Source organism: Pongo abelii, chromosome 18, assembly GCF_028885655.2.
Source record: "Pongo abelii isolate AG06213 chromosome 18, NHGRI_mPonAbe1-v2.0_pri, whole genome shotgun sequence".
In the NCBI taxonomy this organism is placed as follows: Eukaryota; Metazoa; Chordata; class Mammalia; order Primates; family Hominidae; genus Pongo; species Pongo abelii.
The window spans coordinates 27,944,251-27,967,234 of record NC_072003.2 but is presented as its reverse complement, the minus strand read 5'-3'; the positions used below and the strand labels follow the sequence as shown (position 1 = coordinate 27,967,234).

Below are 22,984 nucleotides of genomic sequence, written 5' to 3'. Positions count from 1 at the left end.
TGGCCGGAAAATGTATAAAAAGAGTTGCCAATTAAAAACAGTGAGATGGCCGGGTGCGGTAGCTCAGACCTGTAATCCCAGTACTTTGGGAGGTGAGGTAGGAGGATTATTTGAGGTCAAGAGTTCAAGACCAGCCTGGACAACTTGGTGAAACCCCGTCTCTACTACAAATACAAAAATTAGTTGGGCATGGTGGCTGTAGTCCCAGCTACTGGGGCAGTGTGTGTGTGGCGGGGGACGGGGTGAGGCAGGAGAATCAAGAATTGCTTGAATCCAGGTAGGCAGAGGTTGCAGTGAGCTGAGGGCACGCCACTGCACTCCAGCCTGGGCGACAGAGCAAGACTCTGTGTCAACAAAATTTTAAAAAGCAGTGAGATATCACTACACATGCACCAAATTCGCAAGAATCTTTAAGTTGGAGAATATAAAATGTCACCAAGGATACGCCGAATTGCAGGAAAGGGAATTTTCATACGCTGCTGGTGGGAATATAAATGGATAGAACTACTCTGGGAAAATGTTTGTCAATATCTTGTAAAGCCAAAGATGAACATATCCAATGACCTAGAAATTCCACTCAGAGGTAGACTCTCTCACCAATGCTTGTTTATGTGCAGAAGAACACACTTATAAAAATGTTCACAGCAGTGCTGTCTATCATAGACCAATACTGGGAGCAACTTAAATGCCCACACACAACAGAATGGATAAATATATTGGGATGTGAGTCACACTACGTGATACTGCATAGCAATGACAATTAACACATCAGCTACATGTAACGAAAGAATATTACTCCAAGCTGGGTGCGGTGGCTCACACCTGTAATCCCAGCACTTTGGGAGGCTGAGGTGGGTGGATCACCTGAGGCCAGGAGTTCAAGAACAGCCTGGCCAACATGGGGAAACCCCATCTCTACTAAAAATACAAGAAGTAGTCGGGTGTGGTGGTGTGCACCTGTAATCCCAGCTACTTGGGAGGTTGAGGGAGGAGAATTGCATGAACCCAGGAGGCAGATGTTGCAGCGAGCTGAGATCATGCCACTGCACTCCAGCCTGGACAGCAGAGCGAAACTCTGCCTCAAAAAAAAAAAAAAAAAAACTCCAGTTTTCAATTATCTATAACCCACCCTTCACCAAAAAAAGTAAAATTCAACTACATTGTTCAGGTATGCAGAATTAAAACTGTAAAGAAAAGCAAGGGAGTAATTACTTAATAGGAAAGCCAAGGAGAAGGGAAGGCATTGTGATTTTTCTTTTTTAGAGACGGGGTCTCACTGTGTCACCCAGGCTGGAGTGCAGTGGTATGATCATAGCTCACTGCAGCCCTGATCTCCTGGGTTCAAGCAATCAGTCCTCCTCCTCAGTCTCCCATCCTCTTGCCTCAGCCTACTGACTAGCTGGGACTAAAGGTGCACACCACCAGTCTCAGCTAATTCTTTATTTTAATTGTTTTTGCAGAGATGGGGGTCTCACTATGTTGCCCAGGCTGGTCTCAAACTCCTGGCTTCAAGCAATCCTCCCACCGCAGCCTCCCAAAGAGCTGGGATTATAGACCTGAGCCACTGTGCCCAGCCAGCATTGTGATTTTCTAAAGGCTTGCAGAGGACATTATATTTCCTTCCTTCCTTCCTTCCTCCCTCCCTCCCTCCCTCCCTCTCTCCATTCCTTCCTTCCTCCTTTCCTTTCTTCTTCTCCTTTCCCTTTCCCTTTTCCCCTTTCCCCTTTCCTTTCCTTTCCTTTTCTTTCCTTTCATTTCATTTCCTTTCCTTCTTTCCTTTCCTTTCCTTCTGACGGAGTCTCACTCTGTCACCCAGGCAAGAGTTAAGTAGTGTGATATTGGCTTACTTCACTCCACTTCCTGGGTTTGAGCAATTCTCCCACTTCAGCCTCCCGAGTAGCTGGAACTACAGGCACCCGCCACCACGTCTGGCTAATTTTTGTATTTTTAGTAGAGACAGGGTTTCACCACGTTGGCCAGGCTGGTCTCGAACTCCTGACCTCAAGTGATCTGCCTGCCTCAGCCTCCCAAAGTGCTGGGATTACAGGTGTGAGCGATCGCACTTGGCTGACATTATGTTTTCTGTCTTGATGTGGGTGTTCCTTTTACAATAATTTGTCAAGCTGCACTTTTGTGTTTGTTGTGTGTGTGTGTGTGTGTTTTATTGCTTTTCTGAATGTTTATTTCATGTCCTAATAAAAACAAATTGGGTAGCTTTTGAACTTTTCTCAACACTTTGGCATTTATTATCTAGGATGGGTTTAACCTCTCCTTTGTATAAGTGTAAGATATTGCCCAAAGGATGTCTAGATCTAGGAGATTTTATTTTCTTATTTAACAATAGCTTGGAGATCAGCATACCTCTGTGGACTTCATCCCTTGTCACGGCATGAGATGGTACAGCCCGGCTGTCCAGTTCCTTATTAATGGACATGGTGGTTGTTCCCAGGTTTTTCTATTACAAACAACTACTGCAGCCATTTCAGATCTTTGCATCTGGCTATCTGGCTGGTGCAGTGGCTCATGCCTGTAATCCCAGCACTTTGGGAGGCTGAGGCGCAGGAGGTCAGGAGTTTGAGACCAGCCTGACCAACATGGTGAAACCCCGTCTCTACTAAAGATACAAAAATTAGCTGGGTGTGGTGGTGGGCACCTGTAATCCCAGCTACTCGGGAGGCTGAGGCAGAGAATTGCTTGAACCTGGGAGGTGGAGACTGCAGTGAGCCAAGATTGTGCCACTGCACTCCAGCCTGGGTGACAGAGCGAGACTCCATCTCAAAACAAACAAACAAAACAAAACAAAAAAACAAACTTTGCATCTTCTCAACCTAAAGCTTCACAAGTTCCTTTCTCACTCTCAGCTGATGACATCATCTTCTGCTTGCCAGAGAAAATGGAAGCCATCAGGTGAGACTGTCTGGCAACCCTAAATATTCACTCACCTGCATCTCTACCATCATATACGCCTTCCTGTAGTAGGCGCTCAATAACTTTCTTGATGCTTTGACCCGGAGAGCTTCATTTCCAGTCCGGTGTTGTTATACCTCAGATGCTGTGTCTACATGGGAGCTAGCCACAGCGGTCAGGAGCAGACCCAGGCCCCCTGCTCACCAAAGGTCTTGCTTTTAGACTTTTGGGATTACCTCCAAGGGAGGTTACTTACCCATATATCCCTGCCCTTAATACAGAATTGAACTATTCTCTGTCACTCAGGCTAGACTGCAGTGGCGTGATCATAGCTCACTGCAGCTTCCAACTCCTGGGCTCAAGTGTTCCTCCCACTTTAGCCTCCTGAGTAGCTGGGACCACAGGCACTTGCCACCAGGCCTGGCTAATTTAAAAAAAATTTTAGTAGAGATAAGGTCGTGCTCTGTTGCCCAGGCTGGTCTTGAAATCCTGGACTCAAGTGATTCTCCCTCCTTGGCCTCCCAAAGCGCAGGGATTACAGGCATGAGCCACTGCATCCAGCCTGAAGGATTTTTAACATGATTTCTGATTCCTAAGCTTTTTCTACTTTGTGTGTGTGTGTGTGTGTGTGCGTGTGTGTGTGTGTGTGTGTGTGTTTGAGACTGGGTCTCATTCTGTCCCCCCGACTGGAGTGCTGTGGCACAATTATGGCTCACTGTAGCCTCAACCTACCGGTCTCAAATGATCCTAATCCTCCTGCCTCAGCCTCCTGAGTATCTGAGACTATAGGTGTGTGTCACCACACCCAGCTAATTTTTGTATTTTTTGTAGAGATGGGATTTTGCCATGTTGCCCAGGCTGGTCTCGAACTCCGGGCCTCAAGCAATCCACCCAACTCGGCCTCCCAAAGTGCTGGGATTACATCCATGAGCCACCATGCCCAGCCTACTTTGTGTATTTTTAACATTTCCATAATGAAAAGCTAAAATCAGTTATTGCTTTACGGACAACACTGTGATATTGTGTGGTCTTGCCATGTGCAATAGAACATCTAGAACAGAATTAAGGTTAGAAAGCATGAATGATGCAATGCTGCCAGTGAGACCATAGATGATTTTTTAAAAACTGCTGTTCAGGCCAGGCACGGTGGCTCATGCTTGTAATCCCAGCACTTTGGGAGGCCGAGGTGGGTGGATCATGAGGTCAGGGGTTCGAGACCAGCCTGGCCAACATGGTGAAACCCCATCTCTACTAAAAATACAATAATTAGCTGGGCGTGGTGGTGGGCGCCTGTAATCCCAGCTACTTGGGAGGCTGAGGCAGGAGAATCTCTTGAAACCGGGAGGCAGAGGTTTGCAGTGAGCCAAGATCACACCATTGCACTCCAGCCTGGGCAAGAGCAAAACTCTGTCAAAAAAAAAAAAAAAAAAAAAACCACAAAAAAATGCTTTTCAAACAGTCAAAAGCAGCATTATTTTGTAACTAAGACATTGACATTTTGTACCAGTCAGAAATAGCTCAATTATTATAGTTTTGTGTGCAAAGGAAGAAAAAAATCACTGAATCATATATATGATTTTAAAATACATATATGATTTTAAAAAATATATATATATATATGATTGAGACAGGGTCTCGCTCTGTCACACAGGCTGGAGTGCAGTGGTGTGATCTCAGCTCACTGCATCCTCTGCCTCCCGGGCTCAAGCAATTCTCATGGCTCCTCAGCCTCCTGAGTAGCTGGGATTACAGGTGCTTACCACCATGCCTGGCTAATTTTTGTGTTTTTTTAGTAGAGACAGGTTTTCACCATGTTGCCCAGCCTGGTCTCGAACTCCTAGGCTCAAGTGATCTGCCTGCCTTGGCTTCCCAAAGTGCTGGGATTACAGGCATGAGCTATATACTTTTATTTTTATTTTTATTTTTTAGTAAAAAGCAGAAACATTGGCTGGGCATGGTGTCTTATGCCTGTAATTCCAGCTACTCAGATTGGGAGGCTGAGGTGTGCAGATCACTTGAGCCCAGGAGTTCAAGACGAGCCTGGGTAACATGGCGGGATTTTTTTATTTTCTACTAAAAAAAAAAAAATACAAAAATTAGCTGGGTGCGGTGGCTTGCGTCTGTGGTCCTAGCTGCTGGGGAGGCTGGTGAGACCAGGCGAGCCAAGATTGCACCACTGCATTCCATCCTGGGGACAGAGCCAGACCCTGTCTCAAAAAAATATAGCGGAAACATGTTGTGATTTAAACATTTAAGAGATTGTGAGCTTTACATTTGTGTTTTGGTATTTAAAATTTGAGGGCCCATATTTTTTCCAACCTCCAAATGCCTTCTGTGTGCCTTGGATGTTGGGTACTAGCGGGAAGTGCTATGGACTGGGTTCCTCATTGTCTCGCCTGTGGATCACCCCTCCCCTTTACTGGGGCCTCTGAGTGGCAATCTAATGCATGACCATGGGCAGGAGGGATGGCGGGATAAGGGAGGGACTGCAGGGCTGAGATTCCCAAAGCATCTTTCAATTCTACAGCATCCCAATGTCTCCCGACTCACCTGACCAGCAATGTAGATGGGGAGGAAGATCCAGGCCAACATCAGCACAGAAAACAAGCCCTGCTCAAGAAAACACAGTCAGGACTTGGCCCCCAGCTCACAACAAGGTACCCATTTGGATTTCCCTCTGCGCCCTGAGGCAGCCTGGCCTGAACTCCACCTCTGGTGTAGTCTCTTACTCGCTGAGTGGTTCACCTGCTCCGGCCTTCAAATTTCCTTTTTTTAACATGGGGAAGGGATTCGGGAAGGAAAAGGAGAGTGGAAAAAGAAGGCTTTTGCAATGCTTCCTAGTTCTGTGTCTCCTAAACGTCACGTCATCGCTTCATCCAGTTGTGCCCCCTCCCCTCCTCAGCAGTGATTAAAACAAGGCCGTGACAGCAGGCAGACCTGGGTTCAAAGATGACCATAAGAGTTAACACAGGTCTCCAAGACTCAGTTTTCTCACCTGGAAAATGGGCATATCAGTGCCTCACTAAGTGGTTGCAAGGAAATCAGGGAGATGATACTTAATGAGTACTGTATGCCAGGCGCCTCTCTGCACCCTTTACAAGCATTAATTCACTTGACTCTCATAATGGTTCCACATGACAGGTACCATTAATATGCCTATTATGTATATGAGGCTCAGAGAGGTTAGGAAACTTGCCCAGCTGGGTGCGGTGAGTCACGCCTGTAATCCCAGCACTTTGACAGGCAGAAGCGAGTGGATCGCTTGCACCCAGGAGTTCAAGACCAACCTGAGTAGCATAGTGAAATTCCCTTCTCTACAAAAAATATGAAAATTAGCTAGGCATGGTGGCGTGCACCTGTGGTCCCAGCTACTTGGGAGGCTGAAGTGGGAGGATGGTTTGAGCCTGGGAGGTGGAGGTTGCAGTGAGCCATGACCACACCACTGCACTCCAGCTTGGGCGACAGAGCAAGACCCTGTCTCAAAAAAAAAAATAAAAACAAAACAAAACAAACAAACAGAAATAACACATGCCACCCAAGGTCACACAAAAAGCAACTTGCCGCTGAAGTTTATACGTGTTGGAGCAAGAATGTAAACCCAGGCAGTGTGGGTCTAATCTGTAAATGAATCCTATAATGTGATAGTGTATGTAACATATCAAAGTCTGTTCCTGGCATAGAATAAGCATCCAAAAAATATTGGACATTATGAAGGCAATGATCATTATTAATAATCCCCTTCCTGCCCTGACCCCAGTAAAAATCATATCCCAAGTGAGCCCTGCTATATAGGAGAGTGTATCTTATCCCTTGAGTATCTCAGAGGTAGCAAACAAAGTCAAAAACTACTGAGCTGTAAAATTTTTGCGATGGCCGATTGACATCTAAAGTACACAGAAATATGCTTCAGTCTCCACGATACCATCTTTCTTCTGCATGTCTAGGAGAGGAATTCTGAGCCCTCTTCTTCACACACTTTTTTTTTTTTTTTTGTGAGACAGAGTCTCACTCTGTCACCCAGGCTGAAGTGCAGTGTTACAATCTCACCTCACTGCAGCCTCTGTCTCCCAGGTTCAAGTGATTCTCCTGCCTCAGCCTCCTGAGTAGCTAGGATTACAGGCGTGCAACACCAAGCCTGGCTAATTTTTGTATTTTTAGTAGAGATGGAGTCTCACCATGTTGACCAGGCTGGTCTCAAATTCCTGACCTCAAAAGATCCGCCCACCTCGGCCTCCCAAAGTGCTGGGATTACAGGCCTGAGCCATCACGCCCAACACGCTATTATTTTTTTTGTTTGTTTTTTGGTTTTTTTTTTTTTTTTTATGTGTGTGTGGTTTTTTTTTTTTGGAGGGGGTGGGAAGGAGTTTCACTCTTGTCGCCCAGGCTGGAGTGCAGTAGTGCAATCTCTGCTCACTGCAACATTCGCCTCCTGGGTTCAGATGATTCTCCTAACTCAGCCTCCCGAGTAGCTGGGATTACGGTGCCCGCCATTACACTCGGCTAATTTTTTGTATTTTCAGTAGAGACAGGGTTTCGCCACATTGGCCAGGCTGGTCTCAAACTCCTGACCTTAGGTGATCCACCTGCCTTGGCCTCCCAAAGTGCTGAGATTACAGGTGTGAGCCACCGCGCCTGGCCCCATCATTCTATTTTTAAAGTGCAGGGCATTCACACAACTTTCCCCTGAGATCTACCTATTAGGTGGAGGTAAGATGTCATCTATGCTCTAGGTAAAATACTTACATTAAGTTCATAAGCTGATACAGAAATGCCCGTAGCAGCACCTGATCCTGCCAGGCCAATGAAATGTCCACTTCCAACATTGCTGGCAAACAAGGATGCACCCACCTGTGGGGAGATGGATGGGTCAGATCTTGGAGACAAAGTCGAGGGTACATGCTCCCCACCCCCAATTCTTACCATGCTCCAAAGGGACAGAGAAGAGAAGTGGAGGAAGGCAGGGCCACCCCTAGCCTATCTGGCATTTTTGTTTACATTAGAATGAGATTCTTCTTTCCCAAGACTCTTACTTGGTCAGAGCCCACCTATCAGAAATTGGTAGAATAAATATTCATGACTACAGGGCCTAAAATGCAGATTGCACCTTCTAGGGTTGTGCAGTGCACAGCTTCAACAACTATATGCAGCATCCCTGCAGGGGTCGGGGGTCGGGAAAGAAGGTGACAGGTAATGCAGAAAGTGATTCATGATGAGAATCAGGAAGCCTGTGTTACTCCCCACATCTGCTTCTAACTTAGCAAAGTAGATAGTCCTCTTGGTATAGCACTAAATGGCTAGTGCTGTACTTGATGATGCCAATCCCTGGTCTCCCTGGTCTCAATTGATTGGGCTGGACAGGCCTGGGTACCTGGCCCAAGCTGGGCAAATTATATTCTCTTTCCTGGGAATTTGGAATGGGGACACCGTCTCTGCTGGTCCCTTGGACTGGAGATGTTGAACCAGGGAGGTGTGTGTGTGCTGGGGGTGAGGGGGTGGTGTGGAGGCATGTTTCACCCTGTGCTGCTCATCACTGCCAGTTCAGAGACAGGGGAGGATGGAGACCTGCACAGAAAGGCAGGTCCAGCCGGGTGCTCTGGCTCACGTTTGTAATCCCAGCACTTTGGGAGGCTGAGGCAGGCGGATCGCTTGAGGTCAGGAGTTTGAGACCAGCCTGGCCAACATGGTGAAACCCCGTCTCCATTAAAAATACAAAAGTTAGCTGAGCATGGTGGCACATGCCTATAATCCCAGCTACTCAGGAGGCTGAGGCAGGAGAATCGCTTGAGCCCGGGAGGTGGAGGTGGCAATGAGCCGAGATTGCGCCGCTGCACTCCAGCCTGGACTACAGAGACTCAGTCTCAAAAAAAAAAAAAAAAAAAAAAAAAAAAGGCAGATCCAGTGAGGAGGGGAAAGGAGGGAGTGAGAAGAAAAAGAAGAGGAGGAGAACGGTGAAGGAAGAGAGGAGAGAGAATTGTGAAAGAGCCATTTTGCCTCCTTATTGACTTTCCTATCTCTTCTTCTTATCAAATTCTATTTCATTTGTCTACATGTTTATCCTCCTGTCAGTATCACACTCGTTTGATTACTGTAGCTTTGTAGTAAGTTTTCAAATTGAGAAGTGTGAGTATGCCAAATTTATTTATTTATTATTTATTTTTTATTTTTTTTGAGACAGAGTCTCGCTGTCTCCCAGGCTGGAGTGCAGTGGCGTGATCTCAGCTCACTGCAAGCTCGGCCTCCCGGGTTCATGCCATTCTGCTGCCTCAGCCTCCCGAGTAGCTGGGACTACAGGCACCCGCCACCGCGCCTTGCTGATTTTTTGTATTTTTAGTAGAGACGGGGTTTCACCGTGTTCGCCAGGATGGTCTCCATCTCCTGACCTCGTGATCCGCCCGCCTTGGCCTCCCAAAGTGCTGGGATTACAGGCGTGAGCCACCGTGCCCGGCCAACTTTATTCTTATTTTTCAAGATCATTTTGGCTATTCTGGGTCCCTTGCATTTTCATATGAATTTCAGGATCAGCTTGTCAATTTCTGCCAAAAAAAAAAAAAGAGCAGAAATTTTGATGGAGATGGTGTTGAATCTGCAGGTCCATTGGGGGAATATTGCTGCTTTAGCAGTAATAAGTCTTTGAATCCAAGAACTCAGGATGTTTTCTTAATTAATTAGTTCTTTAAGTTTTTCCAGTGACTTTTCAGTGTATAGTGTTGTATTCTTTTGTCAAATTTATTCCTAAATACTTTATTCTTTTGATGCTATTATAAGTGGAATTATTCTCTTAATTTCATTTTCAGGTTGTTCACTGCTAGTGTATAAAACACAATTAATTTTTAAAAATTAATCTTATAATCTGCAATCTGACTAAACTCATTTATAATGTCTAATAGCATTTCTTGGGTTATTTAGAAGTTTCTATGTACAAGATCATGTCTTTTGCAAATCAAGATAGCTTTGTTTCTTCTTCTTCAATCTGGGTACCCTTTACTTCTTTTTCTTGTGAATTGCTCTGGCTAGAACCTCCAGAAAAATGTTGAATACAAGTGGCAAACGGCACATCCTTGTCTCGTTCCTGATCTTACAGAAAAAAACTTCAGTCTTTCACCACTAAGTATGTTAGCTGTGGGTGATTTTGTAGATGCCAAAACTTAAAGAAGTTTTCTTCTATTCCTAGTTTGTTGAATGTTTTATCATGAAAGGGTTTTAGATTTTGTTAAATGGTTTTGTCTATTGAGATGATCTCATTTTTGTCTTTTATTCTATAATATATATGGTGTATTACATTGATTGACATTTTTGTATATTGAACCAAACCTTCATTTCTAGGATGAATCTTTTTTGGTCATGGTGTAAATTCATGTTTATATGTTGCTAGATTTGGTTTGCTAGTCAGGCGTGGTGGCACATGCCTGTGGTCCCAGCTTGGGAGGCTGAGGTGAGAGGATCCTTTGAGCCCATGAGTTTGAAGCTACAGTGAGCTATGATTGTACCATTGCACTCCAGCCCAGGCAACAGAGAGAGATCCTGTCTCAGGAAAAAAAAAAAAAAAAAAAAAAGATTTGCTCTACTGAGAGCTTTTGAATCTATATTCATAAGAGATATTTATCTGTATTTTTTGTGTGTGTGCGTAATATCTCTGGTTTTGGCATTAGGGCAATAATAGCCTTATAGAATGAGTTAGGAAGTGTTCTAATTTTTTTTTAGATGGAGTCTTGCTCTGTCGCCATGCTGGAGTGCAGTGGCGCAATCTCGACTCACTGCAACCTCCGCCTCCTGGGTTCAAGTGATTCTTCTGCCTCAGCCTCCTAAGTATCTGGGACTACAGGTGCCTGCCACCACACCTGGCTACTTTTTTGTATTTTCTGTAGAGGTGGGGTTTCATTATGTTGGCCAGGCTGGTCTCGAACTCCTGACCTTGTGATCTGTCCACCTCGGCCTCCCAAAGTGCTGGGATTACAGGCATGAGCCACCACGCCCGGCCTCTAATTTTTTTTTGGAAGAATCTGTAAAGGATTTGTGTTAATTTTTCTAGAAACATTTGGAAGAGTTTATCATTGAAGCCATCTTGATCCTTGGTGCTTGGTCTTTTTCTTTGTGAGAAGTTTTGTGATTACTAATTCACCGTCTTTACTTTTTTTTTTTAAATGGAGCCTCGCTCTGTCACCCAGGCTGGAATGCAATGGTGCCATCTCAGCTCACTGCAAACTCTGCTTCCTGGGTTCAAGTGATTCTCCTATCTCAGCCTCCCGAGTAGCCGGGATTATAGGCACATGCCACTACGCCCAGCTGATTTTTTGTTTTTTATATAATATATATTTTTAAAACCTAACTCCAGATTTTTCCCTTAGATGAGGTGATGAATTTTGTTGTTGTTTAAACAAATTTGAGCTGGAGCTAATCCTTCTTTAGTTTAGACAATGACTTCCAAACAACATGAGACCAGAGAGTCCTGAGATATCAAAGGCTGGACAGAATCCCAGCACTTGAAGATTCTTTAAGAAGTGACTTTAATTGAACCAAAGACCACTTACTGGCCACCACACCATGTCCCCTCCAGCCAGGAAGTAGCCTTTCACTGTGTCTCTTTTGGTCTTCACTGTGGACTAAAAGAAAAAAGAAGAGAGGTGGGTGAGGGAAGACGTTAGCAATCAGAGGCATCTCAAAATGGCCTAGGCCAGGGATTGCAAACTGGGAGTCCCGAGGGCCAGATTCAGGTATCAAATATATTCTGTTTCTCCCAGAGTTTTGGAGAAAATTTTAATTTTGTGTCTTTAGAGGAAACATAAACTCTTCAGGTCAACACAGCTCCTACCACTTGTGGCTACAAACATTTATTTTATGATAACCTACTTGGTCTCCCTAGACATTTGAGTCTTAGGCTCATGGCTTGTCTATGATATTTTATAACTGATACCATTTACTGAGTGTTTACTATGTGCCAGATGCTGTGCCAAGCACTTCATATGCATTACCTCATCTAATCCTTACCAACCCCTATGAGGTTTGTGTCATTAGGCCAATCTGATAAAGGAAGAAACTGAGGCTCATGTCTCAGTCTGTTTTGCACTGCTATAACAAAATACCCGAAACTGGGTAATTTTTAAACAACAGAAATTTGTTTCTTACAATTCTGGAGACTTGGAAGTTCAAGATCAAGGCACCGAGAGGTTTGGTGTCTGGTGAGAGCCTGTTCCTCATAGATAGTACCTCCTCTGTGTCTTCACATGCCAGAGGAACAGAAGGGCAAAAAGGGGTAAAACTAGTTCCCTTGAGCTTCTTTAATAAAGTCTCTAATCCCATTCATGAGGGCTCAGTTCTTATGACTTAATCACCCTCGAAAGGCCCCATCTGTTAATACTATCACATTGGTGATTAATTTTTTCTTTCTTTCTTTTTTCTTTTCTTTTCTTTCTTTCTTTCCTTCCTTCCTTTTTCTTTCTCTTTCTTTCCTTCTTTTTCTTTCTTCTTCCTGTCCCTTCCTTTCCCTTTCCCTCTTTCTCTCCCTCCCTTCTTTCCTTCCTTCCTTCCCTCTCTTTCTCTTTCTTTCTCTCTCTTTCTCTTTTTTTCTTTCACTCTCTTTCTTTCTTTCCTTTTCTTTTTCTTTCTTTTTCCCTTCCCTTCCCTTCCCTTCCTTCCTTTCTTTCCTTTCTCTCTCTTTCTTTGTTTCTTTTTTGAGACTGGTTCTCACTCTGTCACCCAGGCTGGAGTGCAGTGACGTGATCATGGCTCACTGTAACCTTGAACTCCTAGGCACAAGCAGTCCTCCTGGCTCAGCCTTCCAAGTATCTGGGACTACAGGCATATGCCACCATGCTCAACTAATTTTTGTGTTTTTTGTAGAGATGGTATCTTACTATGTTGCCAGGCTGGTCTTGAACTGAGCTCAAGCGATCTGCTCACTTCAGCCTCCCGAAGCGCTAGGATTACCAGCGTGGGCCACTGCGCCAGACCTTTTATCTCAAAGTTGTTAATATCCTTAATACAAAAAGAGCTCCTGGAAATTGATAAGAAAAAGAAGAAGAACCTAATAGAAATAAGGCAAAAGATATGAAGCCATAGTTCACATAAAGAAAATATGTGGTGTTTAAATATACATAATGGGGCCCAGCCTCATTCATTGTAAGATAAATGCATATTAACAATACTGGCCTGGTGCGGTGGCTCACTCCTGTAATCCCAGCACTTTGGGAGGCCGAGGTGGGTGGATCACGAGGTCAGGAGATTGAGACCATCCTGGCTAACACGGTGAAACCCCATCTCTACTAACAATACAAAAAAAATTATCCGGGCATGATGGCGGACGCCTGTAGTCCCAGCTACTAGGGATGCTGAGGCAGGAGAATGGCGTGAACCCGGGAGGCGGAGCTTGCAGTGAGCTGAGATTGCACCACTGCACTCCAGCCTGAGGGACACAGCAAGACTCTGTCTCAAATAAAAAAAAAAAAAAAAAATACTTTGAGATATTATTTTTCCTGGTCTGACAAAAATGAGTTTGACAATACACTGTTGGTGAGAATGTGACAAAACAGACTTTCTTATCATTTCTGATGTGTACACCTAAGGAGTGCAATTTGACACAAACTAGTATAATCACAAATGCATATATTCTTTAATATACGCATTTCTGCTTCAGGGAATTTATCTTATAGCTACACCCCAAATGGTGTACAGAGTTTATTTATTTATTTATTTATTTATTTATTTATTTATTTTTGAGACGGATTTTCACTCTTGTTGCTCAAGCTGGAGTGCAATGGCGCAATCTCGGCTCACCACAACCTCTGCCTCCCAGGTTCAAGTGATTCTCCTGGGTTAGCCTCCTGAGTAGCTGGGATTACAGGCACCCACCACCACGCCTGGCTAATTTTTTTATATATATTTTTTGAGATGGAGTCTCACTCTGTCGCCCAGGCTGGAGTGCAGTGGCATGATCTCGGCTCACTGCAAGCTCCACCTCCCGGGTTCATGCCATTCTCCTGCCTCAGCCTCCCAAGTAGCTGGGACTATAGGTGCCACCACACCTGGCTAATTTTTTGTATTTTTAGTAGAGATGAGATTTCACCATGTTGGCCAGGCTGGTCTCAAACTCCTGGCCTCAAGTGATCTGCCTGCCTCGGCCTCCCAAAGTGCTGGGATTACAGGTGTGAGCCACTGCGCCCGGCCAGGGTTTGTTTATTATAGTATAGTTTATTATAGTAAGAGATTGGAAACAATCCAAATGACCTTCAGCCCACGACTAGTTAAATAAATTACAACACAATCATCTAAGGAAATATTATGCAACTTTTAAGAAGATAAGGAATGTCTACGTGCTAATGTGAAAAGATATCTAAAAGATACTGAGAAGTGAAAAATAGAAAGTTAAAAAACAGTATAAGCTACCTTCTGTTTAAGAAAGAAGGAAATATGCATATTAAAATTTGCTTGGATTTGCATAAAGACACTTGAACCATCCATATGCTAATGTACTAACAAGCTAATAATATTGGTTACCTGTGGAAAGAAGGTTAATATTGAGACTTTTCATTGCTTGTCATAGGTGATTTTTATTTTTGAACCATGTGACTGTATTGCCTTTTAAATTTTTCTTTAAAGTAAAAAAAAAAAAAAGCTGGGCTGTTTGTAATCCCAGCACTTTGGGAGGCTGAGATGGGAGAATTGCTTGAGCCCAGGAATTTGGGACCAGCCTGGGCAACATACTGAGACCCCATTTCTACAAAAAAAATTTAAAAATTAACTACCTGGCAGCTGAGGTAAGAAGATCACTTGAGCCCAAGAAGTCGAGGCCGGAGTGAGCTATGATCGACACCACTGCATTCTAGTATCCTGAGCAACAGAGGGAGATCCCATCTCAAAAAACAAAACAAACAAAACAGAAACAAAAACAAAAACAAAACATGAGCTTCAAAGTAAGGGAGGCAGGGATTCTAACCCTAGCTCTCCTAACTTACAGGATGAGGATCTTAAATTATTTGGGCCTGTGTTTCCTTATCTGTAAAATGGGTATTGTAATAGCATCTTTCTCATAGGGGCCTGTGAAAATTACATGAGAAACGTAAGTGAAAATGATTAACACAGTGTCTGACAATAGTCCACACCCAATGCATGTTTAAAAATTTTAAGTTCTGATTACTCTATAACCTTGTGTTAGTTTCTTCCTCTCACAGTCAGTATCTTAGCTCCAAAAGGATGAGGTTAACTCCGGACCTCTAAAGAGACATTTCCTTCTCTCTTCATCCCCCATCCCCCAGTGGCCTGGCTTACCCATAGTCCAACAGCCAGGACAAAGAGGAAGTACAGAACCAGCACCGCGATGTCCCCAGGCTCCAAGCCCTTCTGGGGAAACGCATCCAGGGGATCTGACTGTGGAGGCTGAGGGCTGCTGGTGCCGCTCTCCATGGTCCTGAACGAGACCTCTGGATCCTGAGAAAGGGCAAATGCCAGTCAGATGCCAGATCCTAGCCAGCATCATTCTTCTCACCCTTTCTGTAGCTACCTCTCTAGGCCATCCATGAAAGAGGACCCATGTGGAGGGATGTGTGGTGGAAGACAGATCTTCAGGGAAGACAGATCCATCCATCCATCCATCCACCCATCCACTCACTCATTCATTCATTCAACACATATTCATAATGAAGTCACATCAAATCTGCAGTCAATTTTGTCACTCACTTGGCAAAATAGAAAGAAGCATAAACAATTGCAATAGTACAGATGATTTCAGCACCCTCTTCCACTTAGCAAGCATGTGTCCCAGAGTGAAAGAAAAATGAGACACCTGAGTCAGTCTCCACTTCCGTGGTACCTCACAGCTGGGTGAGAGTCAGGTCAATAATTTTGTCTGGGGCTCAGCCAGACACCATAATCTTGTTCCAATGCTATATATACCCATGAAATTTAATATATTTAATAAACACCCATATTGCACCTACTATATCCTGGGCATCATTCTAAGTGTTTACTAACCTGCAAAGTGGGCACTATTGTTATCATCCCCATTTTACAGATGGTGAAGTTGAGACACAGAAAAGTTAAGTAAGTGCCCAAGGTCATAAATCTGAGATTTGAACTCAATAATCTTGTTCCAGAATCCATGCTTTGAGCCACTAATCTAAGCAGTTTTCTCAGTGCCCTGCAAATCCATGGGCAATTTAAGGGATTCTTGTGGTAGACAGAGAAATGGCCCCCAAAGATGTTTACCTCTAATCCCCAGAACCTGTGAATATGTTGTTACATATCAAAGGACAATTAAGTTTGCAGATAAAATTAAGGTTGTTAGTCAAATCACTTAAAATAGGGAGATGCCTAGCTGCAGCTAACCTGAAAATAGAGAGATGCCTGGATTAACTGGGTGGGCCCCATGTAATCACAGCAAAAACAGAATCAGAAGAGATAGCCACAGAGATGACAGCATGAGAAGGATTTCACTCAACGTTGTTAGATTTGAAGATGGGGTAATGGAGCTACAAGTCCAGGAGTGCAGGTGGCTTCTAGGAACTGTAAAAGGCAAATTAATAGATTCTTCCTTAGCACATCCAGAAGGAATTAAGTCCTGCTGACACCTTGATTTTAGCCCAGTAAGACCCTTTTAGAACTTCTAACCTCTACAACTGTAAGGTCATAAATTTATGTTATTTTAGCTACTAAGTTCATGGTAATTTGTTAAAGCAGCAGTCAGAAACTAATAAAATTTCCAAGGGTGATTTTTGACCACAAGTGATCAGGGCATTGACTTATTCCTGTGTTAAGATGCAACTCCACTCTCTGTCGGCCTTTGGGCATCCAGAAATGAAAATATTTGATCCCTGCCCTCTTGCGATGCACAGCCCAGTGATGGGACAAAGCCATCCATGGACAACAACAGCACAACGTGATGTTTCATAGAGGGCAGGTTCATGGGGAGAGATGTTAAGAATTCAGGCTCAGAAGCTGTACAGCTTGGCCGGGCTCAGTGGCTCATGCCTATAATATCAGCACTCCGGGAGGCCGAGGTGAGTGGATCACATGAGGCCAGGGGTTCAAGGCCAACCTGGGCAACATGGCGGGACCCTGTCTTTACTAAAAATACAAAAATTAGCTGGGTGTGGTGGCGCATGCCTGTAGTCCCAGCTACTCGGGAGGCTGAGGCATGAGAATTGCTTGAATCTGAGAGGTAGAGGTTGCAGTGAGCTGAGATTGTGCCACTGCACTCCAGCCTGGGCAACAGAGCAAGACCTTGACTCCACCATTTACACTTAGCTAAGTTTATTTTATTTTATTATTTTTATTTTTTTTGAGATGGAGTCTCACTCTGTCTCCCAGGCTGGAGTGCAGTGGCCTGATCTCAGCTCACTACAAGCTTTGCCTCCCCGGTTCACTCCATTCTCCTGCCTCAGCCTCCTGAGTAGCTGGGACTACAGGCACCTGCCACCACACTCAGCTAATTTGTTTTTTTTTTGTATTTTTAGTAGAGATGGGATTTCACTGTGTTAGTCAGGATGGTCTTGATCTCCCGACCTCGTGATCCACCCGCCTCGGCCTCCCAAAGTGCTGGGATTACAGATGTGAGCCATCGCGCCCGGCTTATTTTATTTTTTGAGACAAGGTTTCCCTATGTTCCCCAGGCTGGCCTTGAACTCCAGCCTCAAGGAATCCTCCCACCTTGGCCTCCCAAAGTGCTGGGATTACCATGCCCAGCCCAGGTACATTTTTAAAGTAAGAAAAAACTCCAATACTTTTCATTTTATGTAATCTGAAGGTAGATTGTGGACTCAGATAGTGATAAATGGGATTTTTGCCCACATGAATATCTGGCGGGTCCTCTGAAAATCTTTGTTGTGTGGGCAATACACATTTCAGGAAGTCTAGAATTTCTGGCCTCCACCTACTGAATGCCAGTAGCACTCCCAAATTATTGTGACAACCAAAAATCTCTCATACATTTTGAAACATCTCTGAAGGCCAGGAACACCTCCAGTGCACACATGTGCTCTGGGTTAAAGGATGTCAGTGAAGAATTTCTAATAAGAAAGTGGTATGATCAGACAAGGGGCAGCCTTGAAGAGAAGCAAGAATGCGGGCAGGGAGGTTATTCTGGAGGTAGTGACTCAGGCTTGAGACCATACATAGGCAGGGATTAGTCCATTCCTGCTGTTACAATCAAATACCTTAGACTGTGTAATTTGTAAAAAACATAAATTTATTGCTCACAGTTCTGGAGAAAGTCCAAGATCGAGCTGTCAGCAGATTCAGCGTCTGGTGAGGGCCCGTTCCTCATAGATGGTACTTCCTTGCTATGTCCTCATATGGTAGATGGATGGGTCAAGTTGGCTCTCTCAAGCCTTTTTTGTTTTATTTTTATTTATTTATTTATTTATTTTGAGACAAGGTTTCACTTTGGTGTCCAGACTGGAGTGCAGTGGCACAATCACTTTTTCTCTTTTTTTAAAGAGACAAGAGTTTTGCTCTGTTACTCAGGCTGGAGTACAGTGCACAATCACAGCTCACTGCAACTTCAACCTCCTAGGCTCAAGAGATCCTCCTGCCTCAGCCTCCCAATTAGCTGGCACTATAGATGCACCACCATGCCTGGCTTTTTTTTTTTTTTTTTTTGTAGAGATGAAGTCTCACTATGTTGCTCAGGGTGGTCTCAAATTCCTGGGCTCAAGCAATTCCCCCAACTCGGCCTATCAAACTGTTGGGATTATAAGCATGAGCCACCGCACCTGGCCTCAAGCCTCTTTTATAAACATGCTAATCCCATCTGTGGGGGCACAGTCCTCATAACCCTAACCCTCTCAGATGCCCTGCCTCTTAATACTATTGCATTAGGGATTTAGGTTTCAATGTAAGAATCTGGGGACAGAGGGACATGCACATTCAGACCATAGCAGAGGGAGTAGATTAGAGAAATAATTTGGAGGCCAGGTGTGGTGGCTCCAGCCTATAATCCCACCACTTTGGGAGGCTAAGGCAGGAGGATAACTTGAGCCCAGGAGCTTGGCTACAGTGAGTTATGATTGCCCCAATGCACTCCAGCCTGGGAGGCAGAGCAAGACGTTGCCACAACCAAACAAACAAACCAACACACACACACAAAAAGACTAACCTAACCTAACCTTTCTCTGTGCAAGAAAGTGAGAGGAAGGCCTAGAGGTGGAGACTCCCTTTCAGGGTAAGGGTGGAGGCTCTTAAGGGAGGTTCCAAGCAGGAAAAGCATTCTGGCAGCTTCAGGAGGGGAGGCAGTAAGGGGACCCTTGTGGGTTGTCTCAAGGTTGAAGCCCCATTAGGTAAGTAATGTTTGCATCAGACTTTAGAGGGGAGGAGGCTGGGCACAGTGGCTCATGCCTGTAATTCCAGCACTTTGGGAGGCCAAGGCAGGAGGATCACCTGAGGTCAGGAGTTTGAGACAAGCCTGGGTAACATGGTGAAATCCCACCTCTACTAAAAATGCAATTTTTTTAGGTGGATGTAGTGGTATGCAACTGTAATCCCAGCTACTCTGGAGGCTAAGGCAGAAGGATCGCTTGAACCCGGGAGGCGGAGGTTGCAGTGAGCTGTGATTGTGCCACTGCACTCCAGCCTGGGGGACAGAGTGAGACTTTGTCTCCGGAAAAAAAAAAACAAAAAAACTTTACTTTACAGGGGGAGTGATGGCTCCGAGAGTTTAAGTCGTGTCCAAGTCACATGGCTGACAAGTGACAAAGCTGGGACTCGAATCCGGTCTGATTTCAGAGCCTGCGTTTTCAAACACTTCAACCTGCTGCTTCCAAAACAGGATTTGGGGAAAGATGAGGAGCAGAAAAGTGCAGGAAGCAGGTTTAGGTGGAGGCTGATGCTGAATTGGGGAGTGGGGCAGAGGGAGGAGGGAGGAGGGGCGGCGGCTGCCTGGTGAGCCAGTCCTTCCCGTCCCTGCCCGCCCCTTCCAGACCTCTGCCTGCCAGGCACCGAGAGAGCGGTGGGAGCAGCTCCAGCAGATAAACAAGTTATTCATCACCGCCATGGGGCCCACAGCCGGCGAAACTGGCACTGATTCCAAGCCCTTCCTGAGTCTCCGGGAGGTGGGGCCCAGCCAGGGGCCGCGAGGGACGTGGCTCCATCTTCATGGTGGAGACAGGAATAGCGACCAAAGATGCTCTGGAGCCTCGGCCACAGGCTCCCAGGAGGAACCCTCCATGCGCTCCACCCTCTGCAAATCCATGCAGTAGGTATACTGAGAATCAGCCCTAACACTTGGTGAGCACGATTTCTATTTGAGTGCCAGGCATGGAGCACAGCCCTTTGAGGCAAACGTGATTTCACCTCCATTTCACAGGTGGGAATCAGAGGCACAAGAGGGGAAAGTGAGCCTAACTCAGGCATGGCTGTGCCGCTTGCTTCTAGGTCACAGTCAGTGCCGCGGGTGGGATCCCAACCCAGGTTTGGAGGTGCATTCCTGGCTGGTCTGTCTTTCTTGCCTGCCACCCTTCTCTCCTTCATTCTCTCTTTCACTCCCTCTGGCTCTATTTCTTTCCTGCAAGCATTTATTAGGCACCAGCTGTGTGCCAGGCTCCATGCCAGGCCCTGAGGACTTAGTGGAACATTTATTAGTCACCAGCTGTGTGCCAGGCTCCACGCCAGGCCCTGCAACTCAGTGGAATATTTATTAGTCACCAGTGGTGTGCCAAGCTATGTGTCAGGTCTTGTGACTCAGTAAAACAAATGTTATTAGGCATCAACTATGTACCAGGCTCTGTACTAGGCCCTGGGGACTCAGTGAAACAAACATTTATTAGGCACCATCTGGGTGCCAAGCTCTGTGCTAGGCCCTGGGGACTGAGTGCAACAAACATTATTAGGCACCAACTGTGTACCAGGTTCTGTGCTAGACCCTGGGGACTCAGTAGAACAAACATTAGGCACTAGTTGTGTGCCATGCTCTGTGCTAGACCCTGGGGACTAAGTACAACAAACATTTATCAGGCACCGGCTGTGCGCCATGCTCTGTGCTAGACCCTGGGGACTCAATAGAACAAACATTTATTAGGCACCAGCTGTGTGCCATGCTCTGTGCTAGGCCCTGGGAACTCAGTAGAACAAACATTTATTAGGCATCAGCTATGTGCCATGCTCTGTGCTAGGCCCTGGGGACTCAGTGAAATAAACATTTATTAAGCAACAACTGTGTGCCAAGCTCTGTGTTCGGCATGAAGGACAAAACAATGAGAAGCGTAGACTTGGCCCTGTCCTCTGGGTTTTCATCTCAGTCCCCTGCACCCTGTGTGTACCTGGGCCCACTCGGTGAAATGACCCCGGGCACCCTTTGTCCCTTGCACAGTGATGTTTGGCTCCCAGGCTGCCTCAGGAGGGTCTGGTTGGGGTGGTTGGGGGTGGCTCCTTCTTCACCTCTTGTGAAGAACCCTCCCTGTGCCTGCGGGGAGGATTCACGGCAGCTTATGTTATAACAAAGGCTTTGTTGGCAAGGAGAACAGCCTACCCTTGAGGTCGCCTATTGGCCAACGCACAAAAGGAAGCTCAGTGGAGCAGGGACTTCTCTCATCCCTTCCTTTTGGCCACTGACATAATTTGCTATGGTAGATATGAAAATTTTCCACGCCCCAGGAGATGTGAAAAATCTCCACACCCTGGTGCAAGGAAAAGATCAGAAAAGAGGTTCCCAGGCCACAGGTGTGGGAAGGTGCACTGTGATTGTATTTGCCGCATTTCATGCCTTAGGCTGGCTTCTGGATGTGCATGATTCTTTATAACTTCTGTGTGTCTGAAACGTTTCATAATGAAAGAAAAAGGAGGGAAATAAACAGAACACAATTTATAGCATGAAGCCAAAGCACCCAAAGACACAAAATAGTACTATTTTGCCAGAGTGCAGGCGTATTTCCAGATGAATATCGAACACATTAGAGGGGGTGGCAGGAATCCGGGGAGAAACAGAGAGAGTGGGAGAGAGAGAGAGAAGCAAGGGAAGTTCCCTGCCCTGAATGAAAATGACAATGACTAATTACAAATTTTAATTATGAGCAACAGACTCTCCAGGAAATAGATATGTCGTGATAAAGTGTAAAGTGTAAATACTTTAGAACTGCACTGCCCTGACTCAGATCCCAGCTCTGCCTCCTATGAGCTCCTTGATCGTGGGCAAATGACCTCGCTGAGGCTCAATTTCCCATCTATGAAATGAGGTTAATAATTAGACATATGTCACAGGTTTGTAAAAAGCAGTAGGCATGTTCATTATATGTGTAATGTGATTAAATACAGAGTACTTGTTCTGTTCCCCATCCATTTTATAAAATCATTTTTTTAAAAGACAGCATGACTTGGGAGGCTGAGGCAAGAGGATTGCTTGAACCCAGGAGTTTTGTTTTGTTTTGTTTTGTTTTGTTTGAGATGAAGTCTCACTCTGTCCCCCAGACTGTAGTGCAGTGGTGCAATCTTGGCTCACTGCAACCTCCACCTCCTGGCTTCAAGCGATTCTCCTGCCCCTAAGCGATTCGCCTGCCTCAGCCTCCCGGGTAGCTGGGATTACAGGCGTTTGCAACCACGCCCGGCTAATTTTTTTTTTCTTTTTTTGTATTTTTAGTAGACATGGGGTTTCACCATGTTGGCCAGGCTGGTCTTGAACTCCTGACCTCAGGTGATCCGCCTGCCTTGGCCTCCCAAAGTGCTGGGATTATAGGTGTGAGCCACTGCCCTGGGCCCAAGCCCAGGAGTTTGAGACTGCATTGAGCTATGATTGCACCACTGCATTCCAGCCTGGGTGACAGAGTGAGACCCTATCTCTAAAAACAATAAAAATAAAAATAAAAAGAGCATAAACTAGGCTGGGTGCAGTGGCTCATGCCTGTAATCCCAGCACTTTGGGAGACTGAGGCAGGTGGATTGCTTGAGGTCCAGAGTTTGAGACCAGCCTGGCCAACGTGATGAAACCCTGTCTCCACTAAAAATACAAAAATTAGCAGGCCGTGGTGGTGGGCTCCTGTAATCCCAGCTACTTGGGAGGCTGAGGCAGAAGAATCGCTTGAACCTGGGAGGTGGAGGTTGCAGTGAGCTGAAATTGCACCACTGCACTCTAGCCTGGGTGACAGAGCAAGACTCTGTCTTA

The 22,984-nt window shown here is 45.4% G+C and overlaps 1 protein-coding gene across 1 annotated transcript in view; it reads right to left on the bottom strand.

Annotated features, from left to right (window-relative positions):
• The window catches only part of SLC5A11 (solute carrier family 5 member 11), a 51,700-nt gene extending 36,397 nt beyond the window's left edge, over window positions 1-15,303 (bottom strand). Inside the window, 4 exon segments of the mRNA XM_063717810.1 lie at window positions 5,458-5,517; window positions 7,651-7,755; window positions 11,436-11,507; window positions 15,169-15,303. Coding sequence (XP_063573880.1) covers window positions 5,458-5,517; window positions 7,651-7,755; window positions 11,436-11,507; window positions 15,169-15,303 — 372 coding nt within the window.
• Window positions 15,304-22,984: the final 7,681 nt, after the last annotated feature.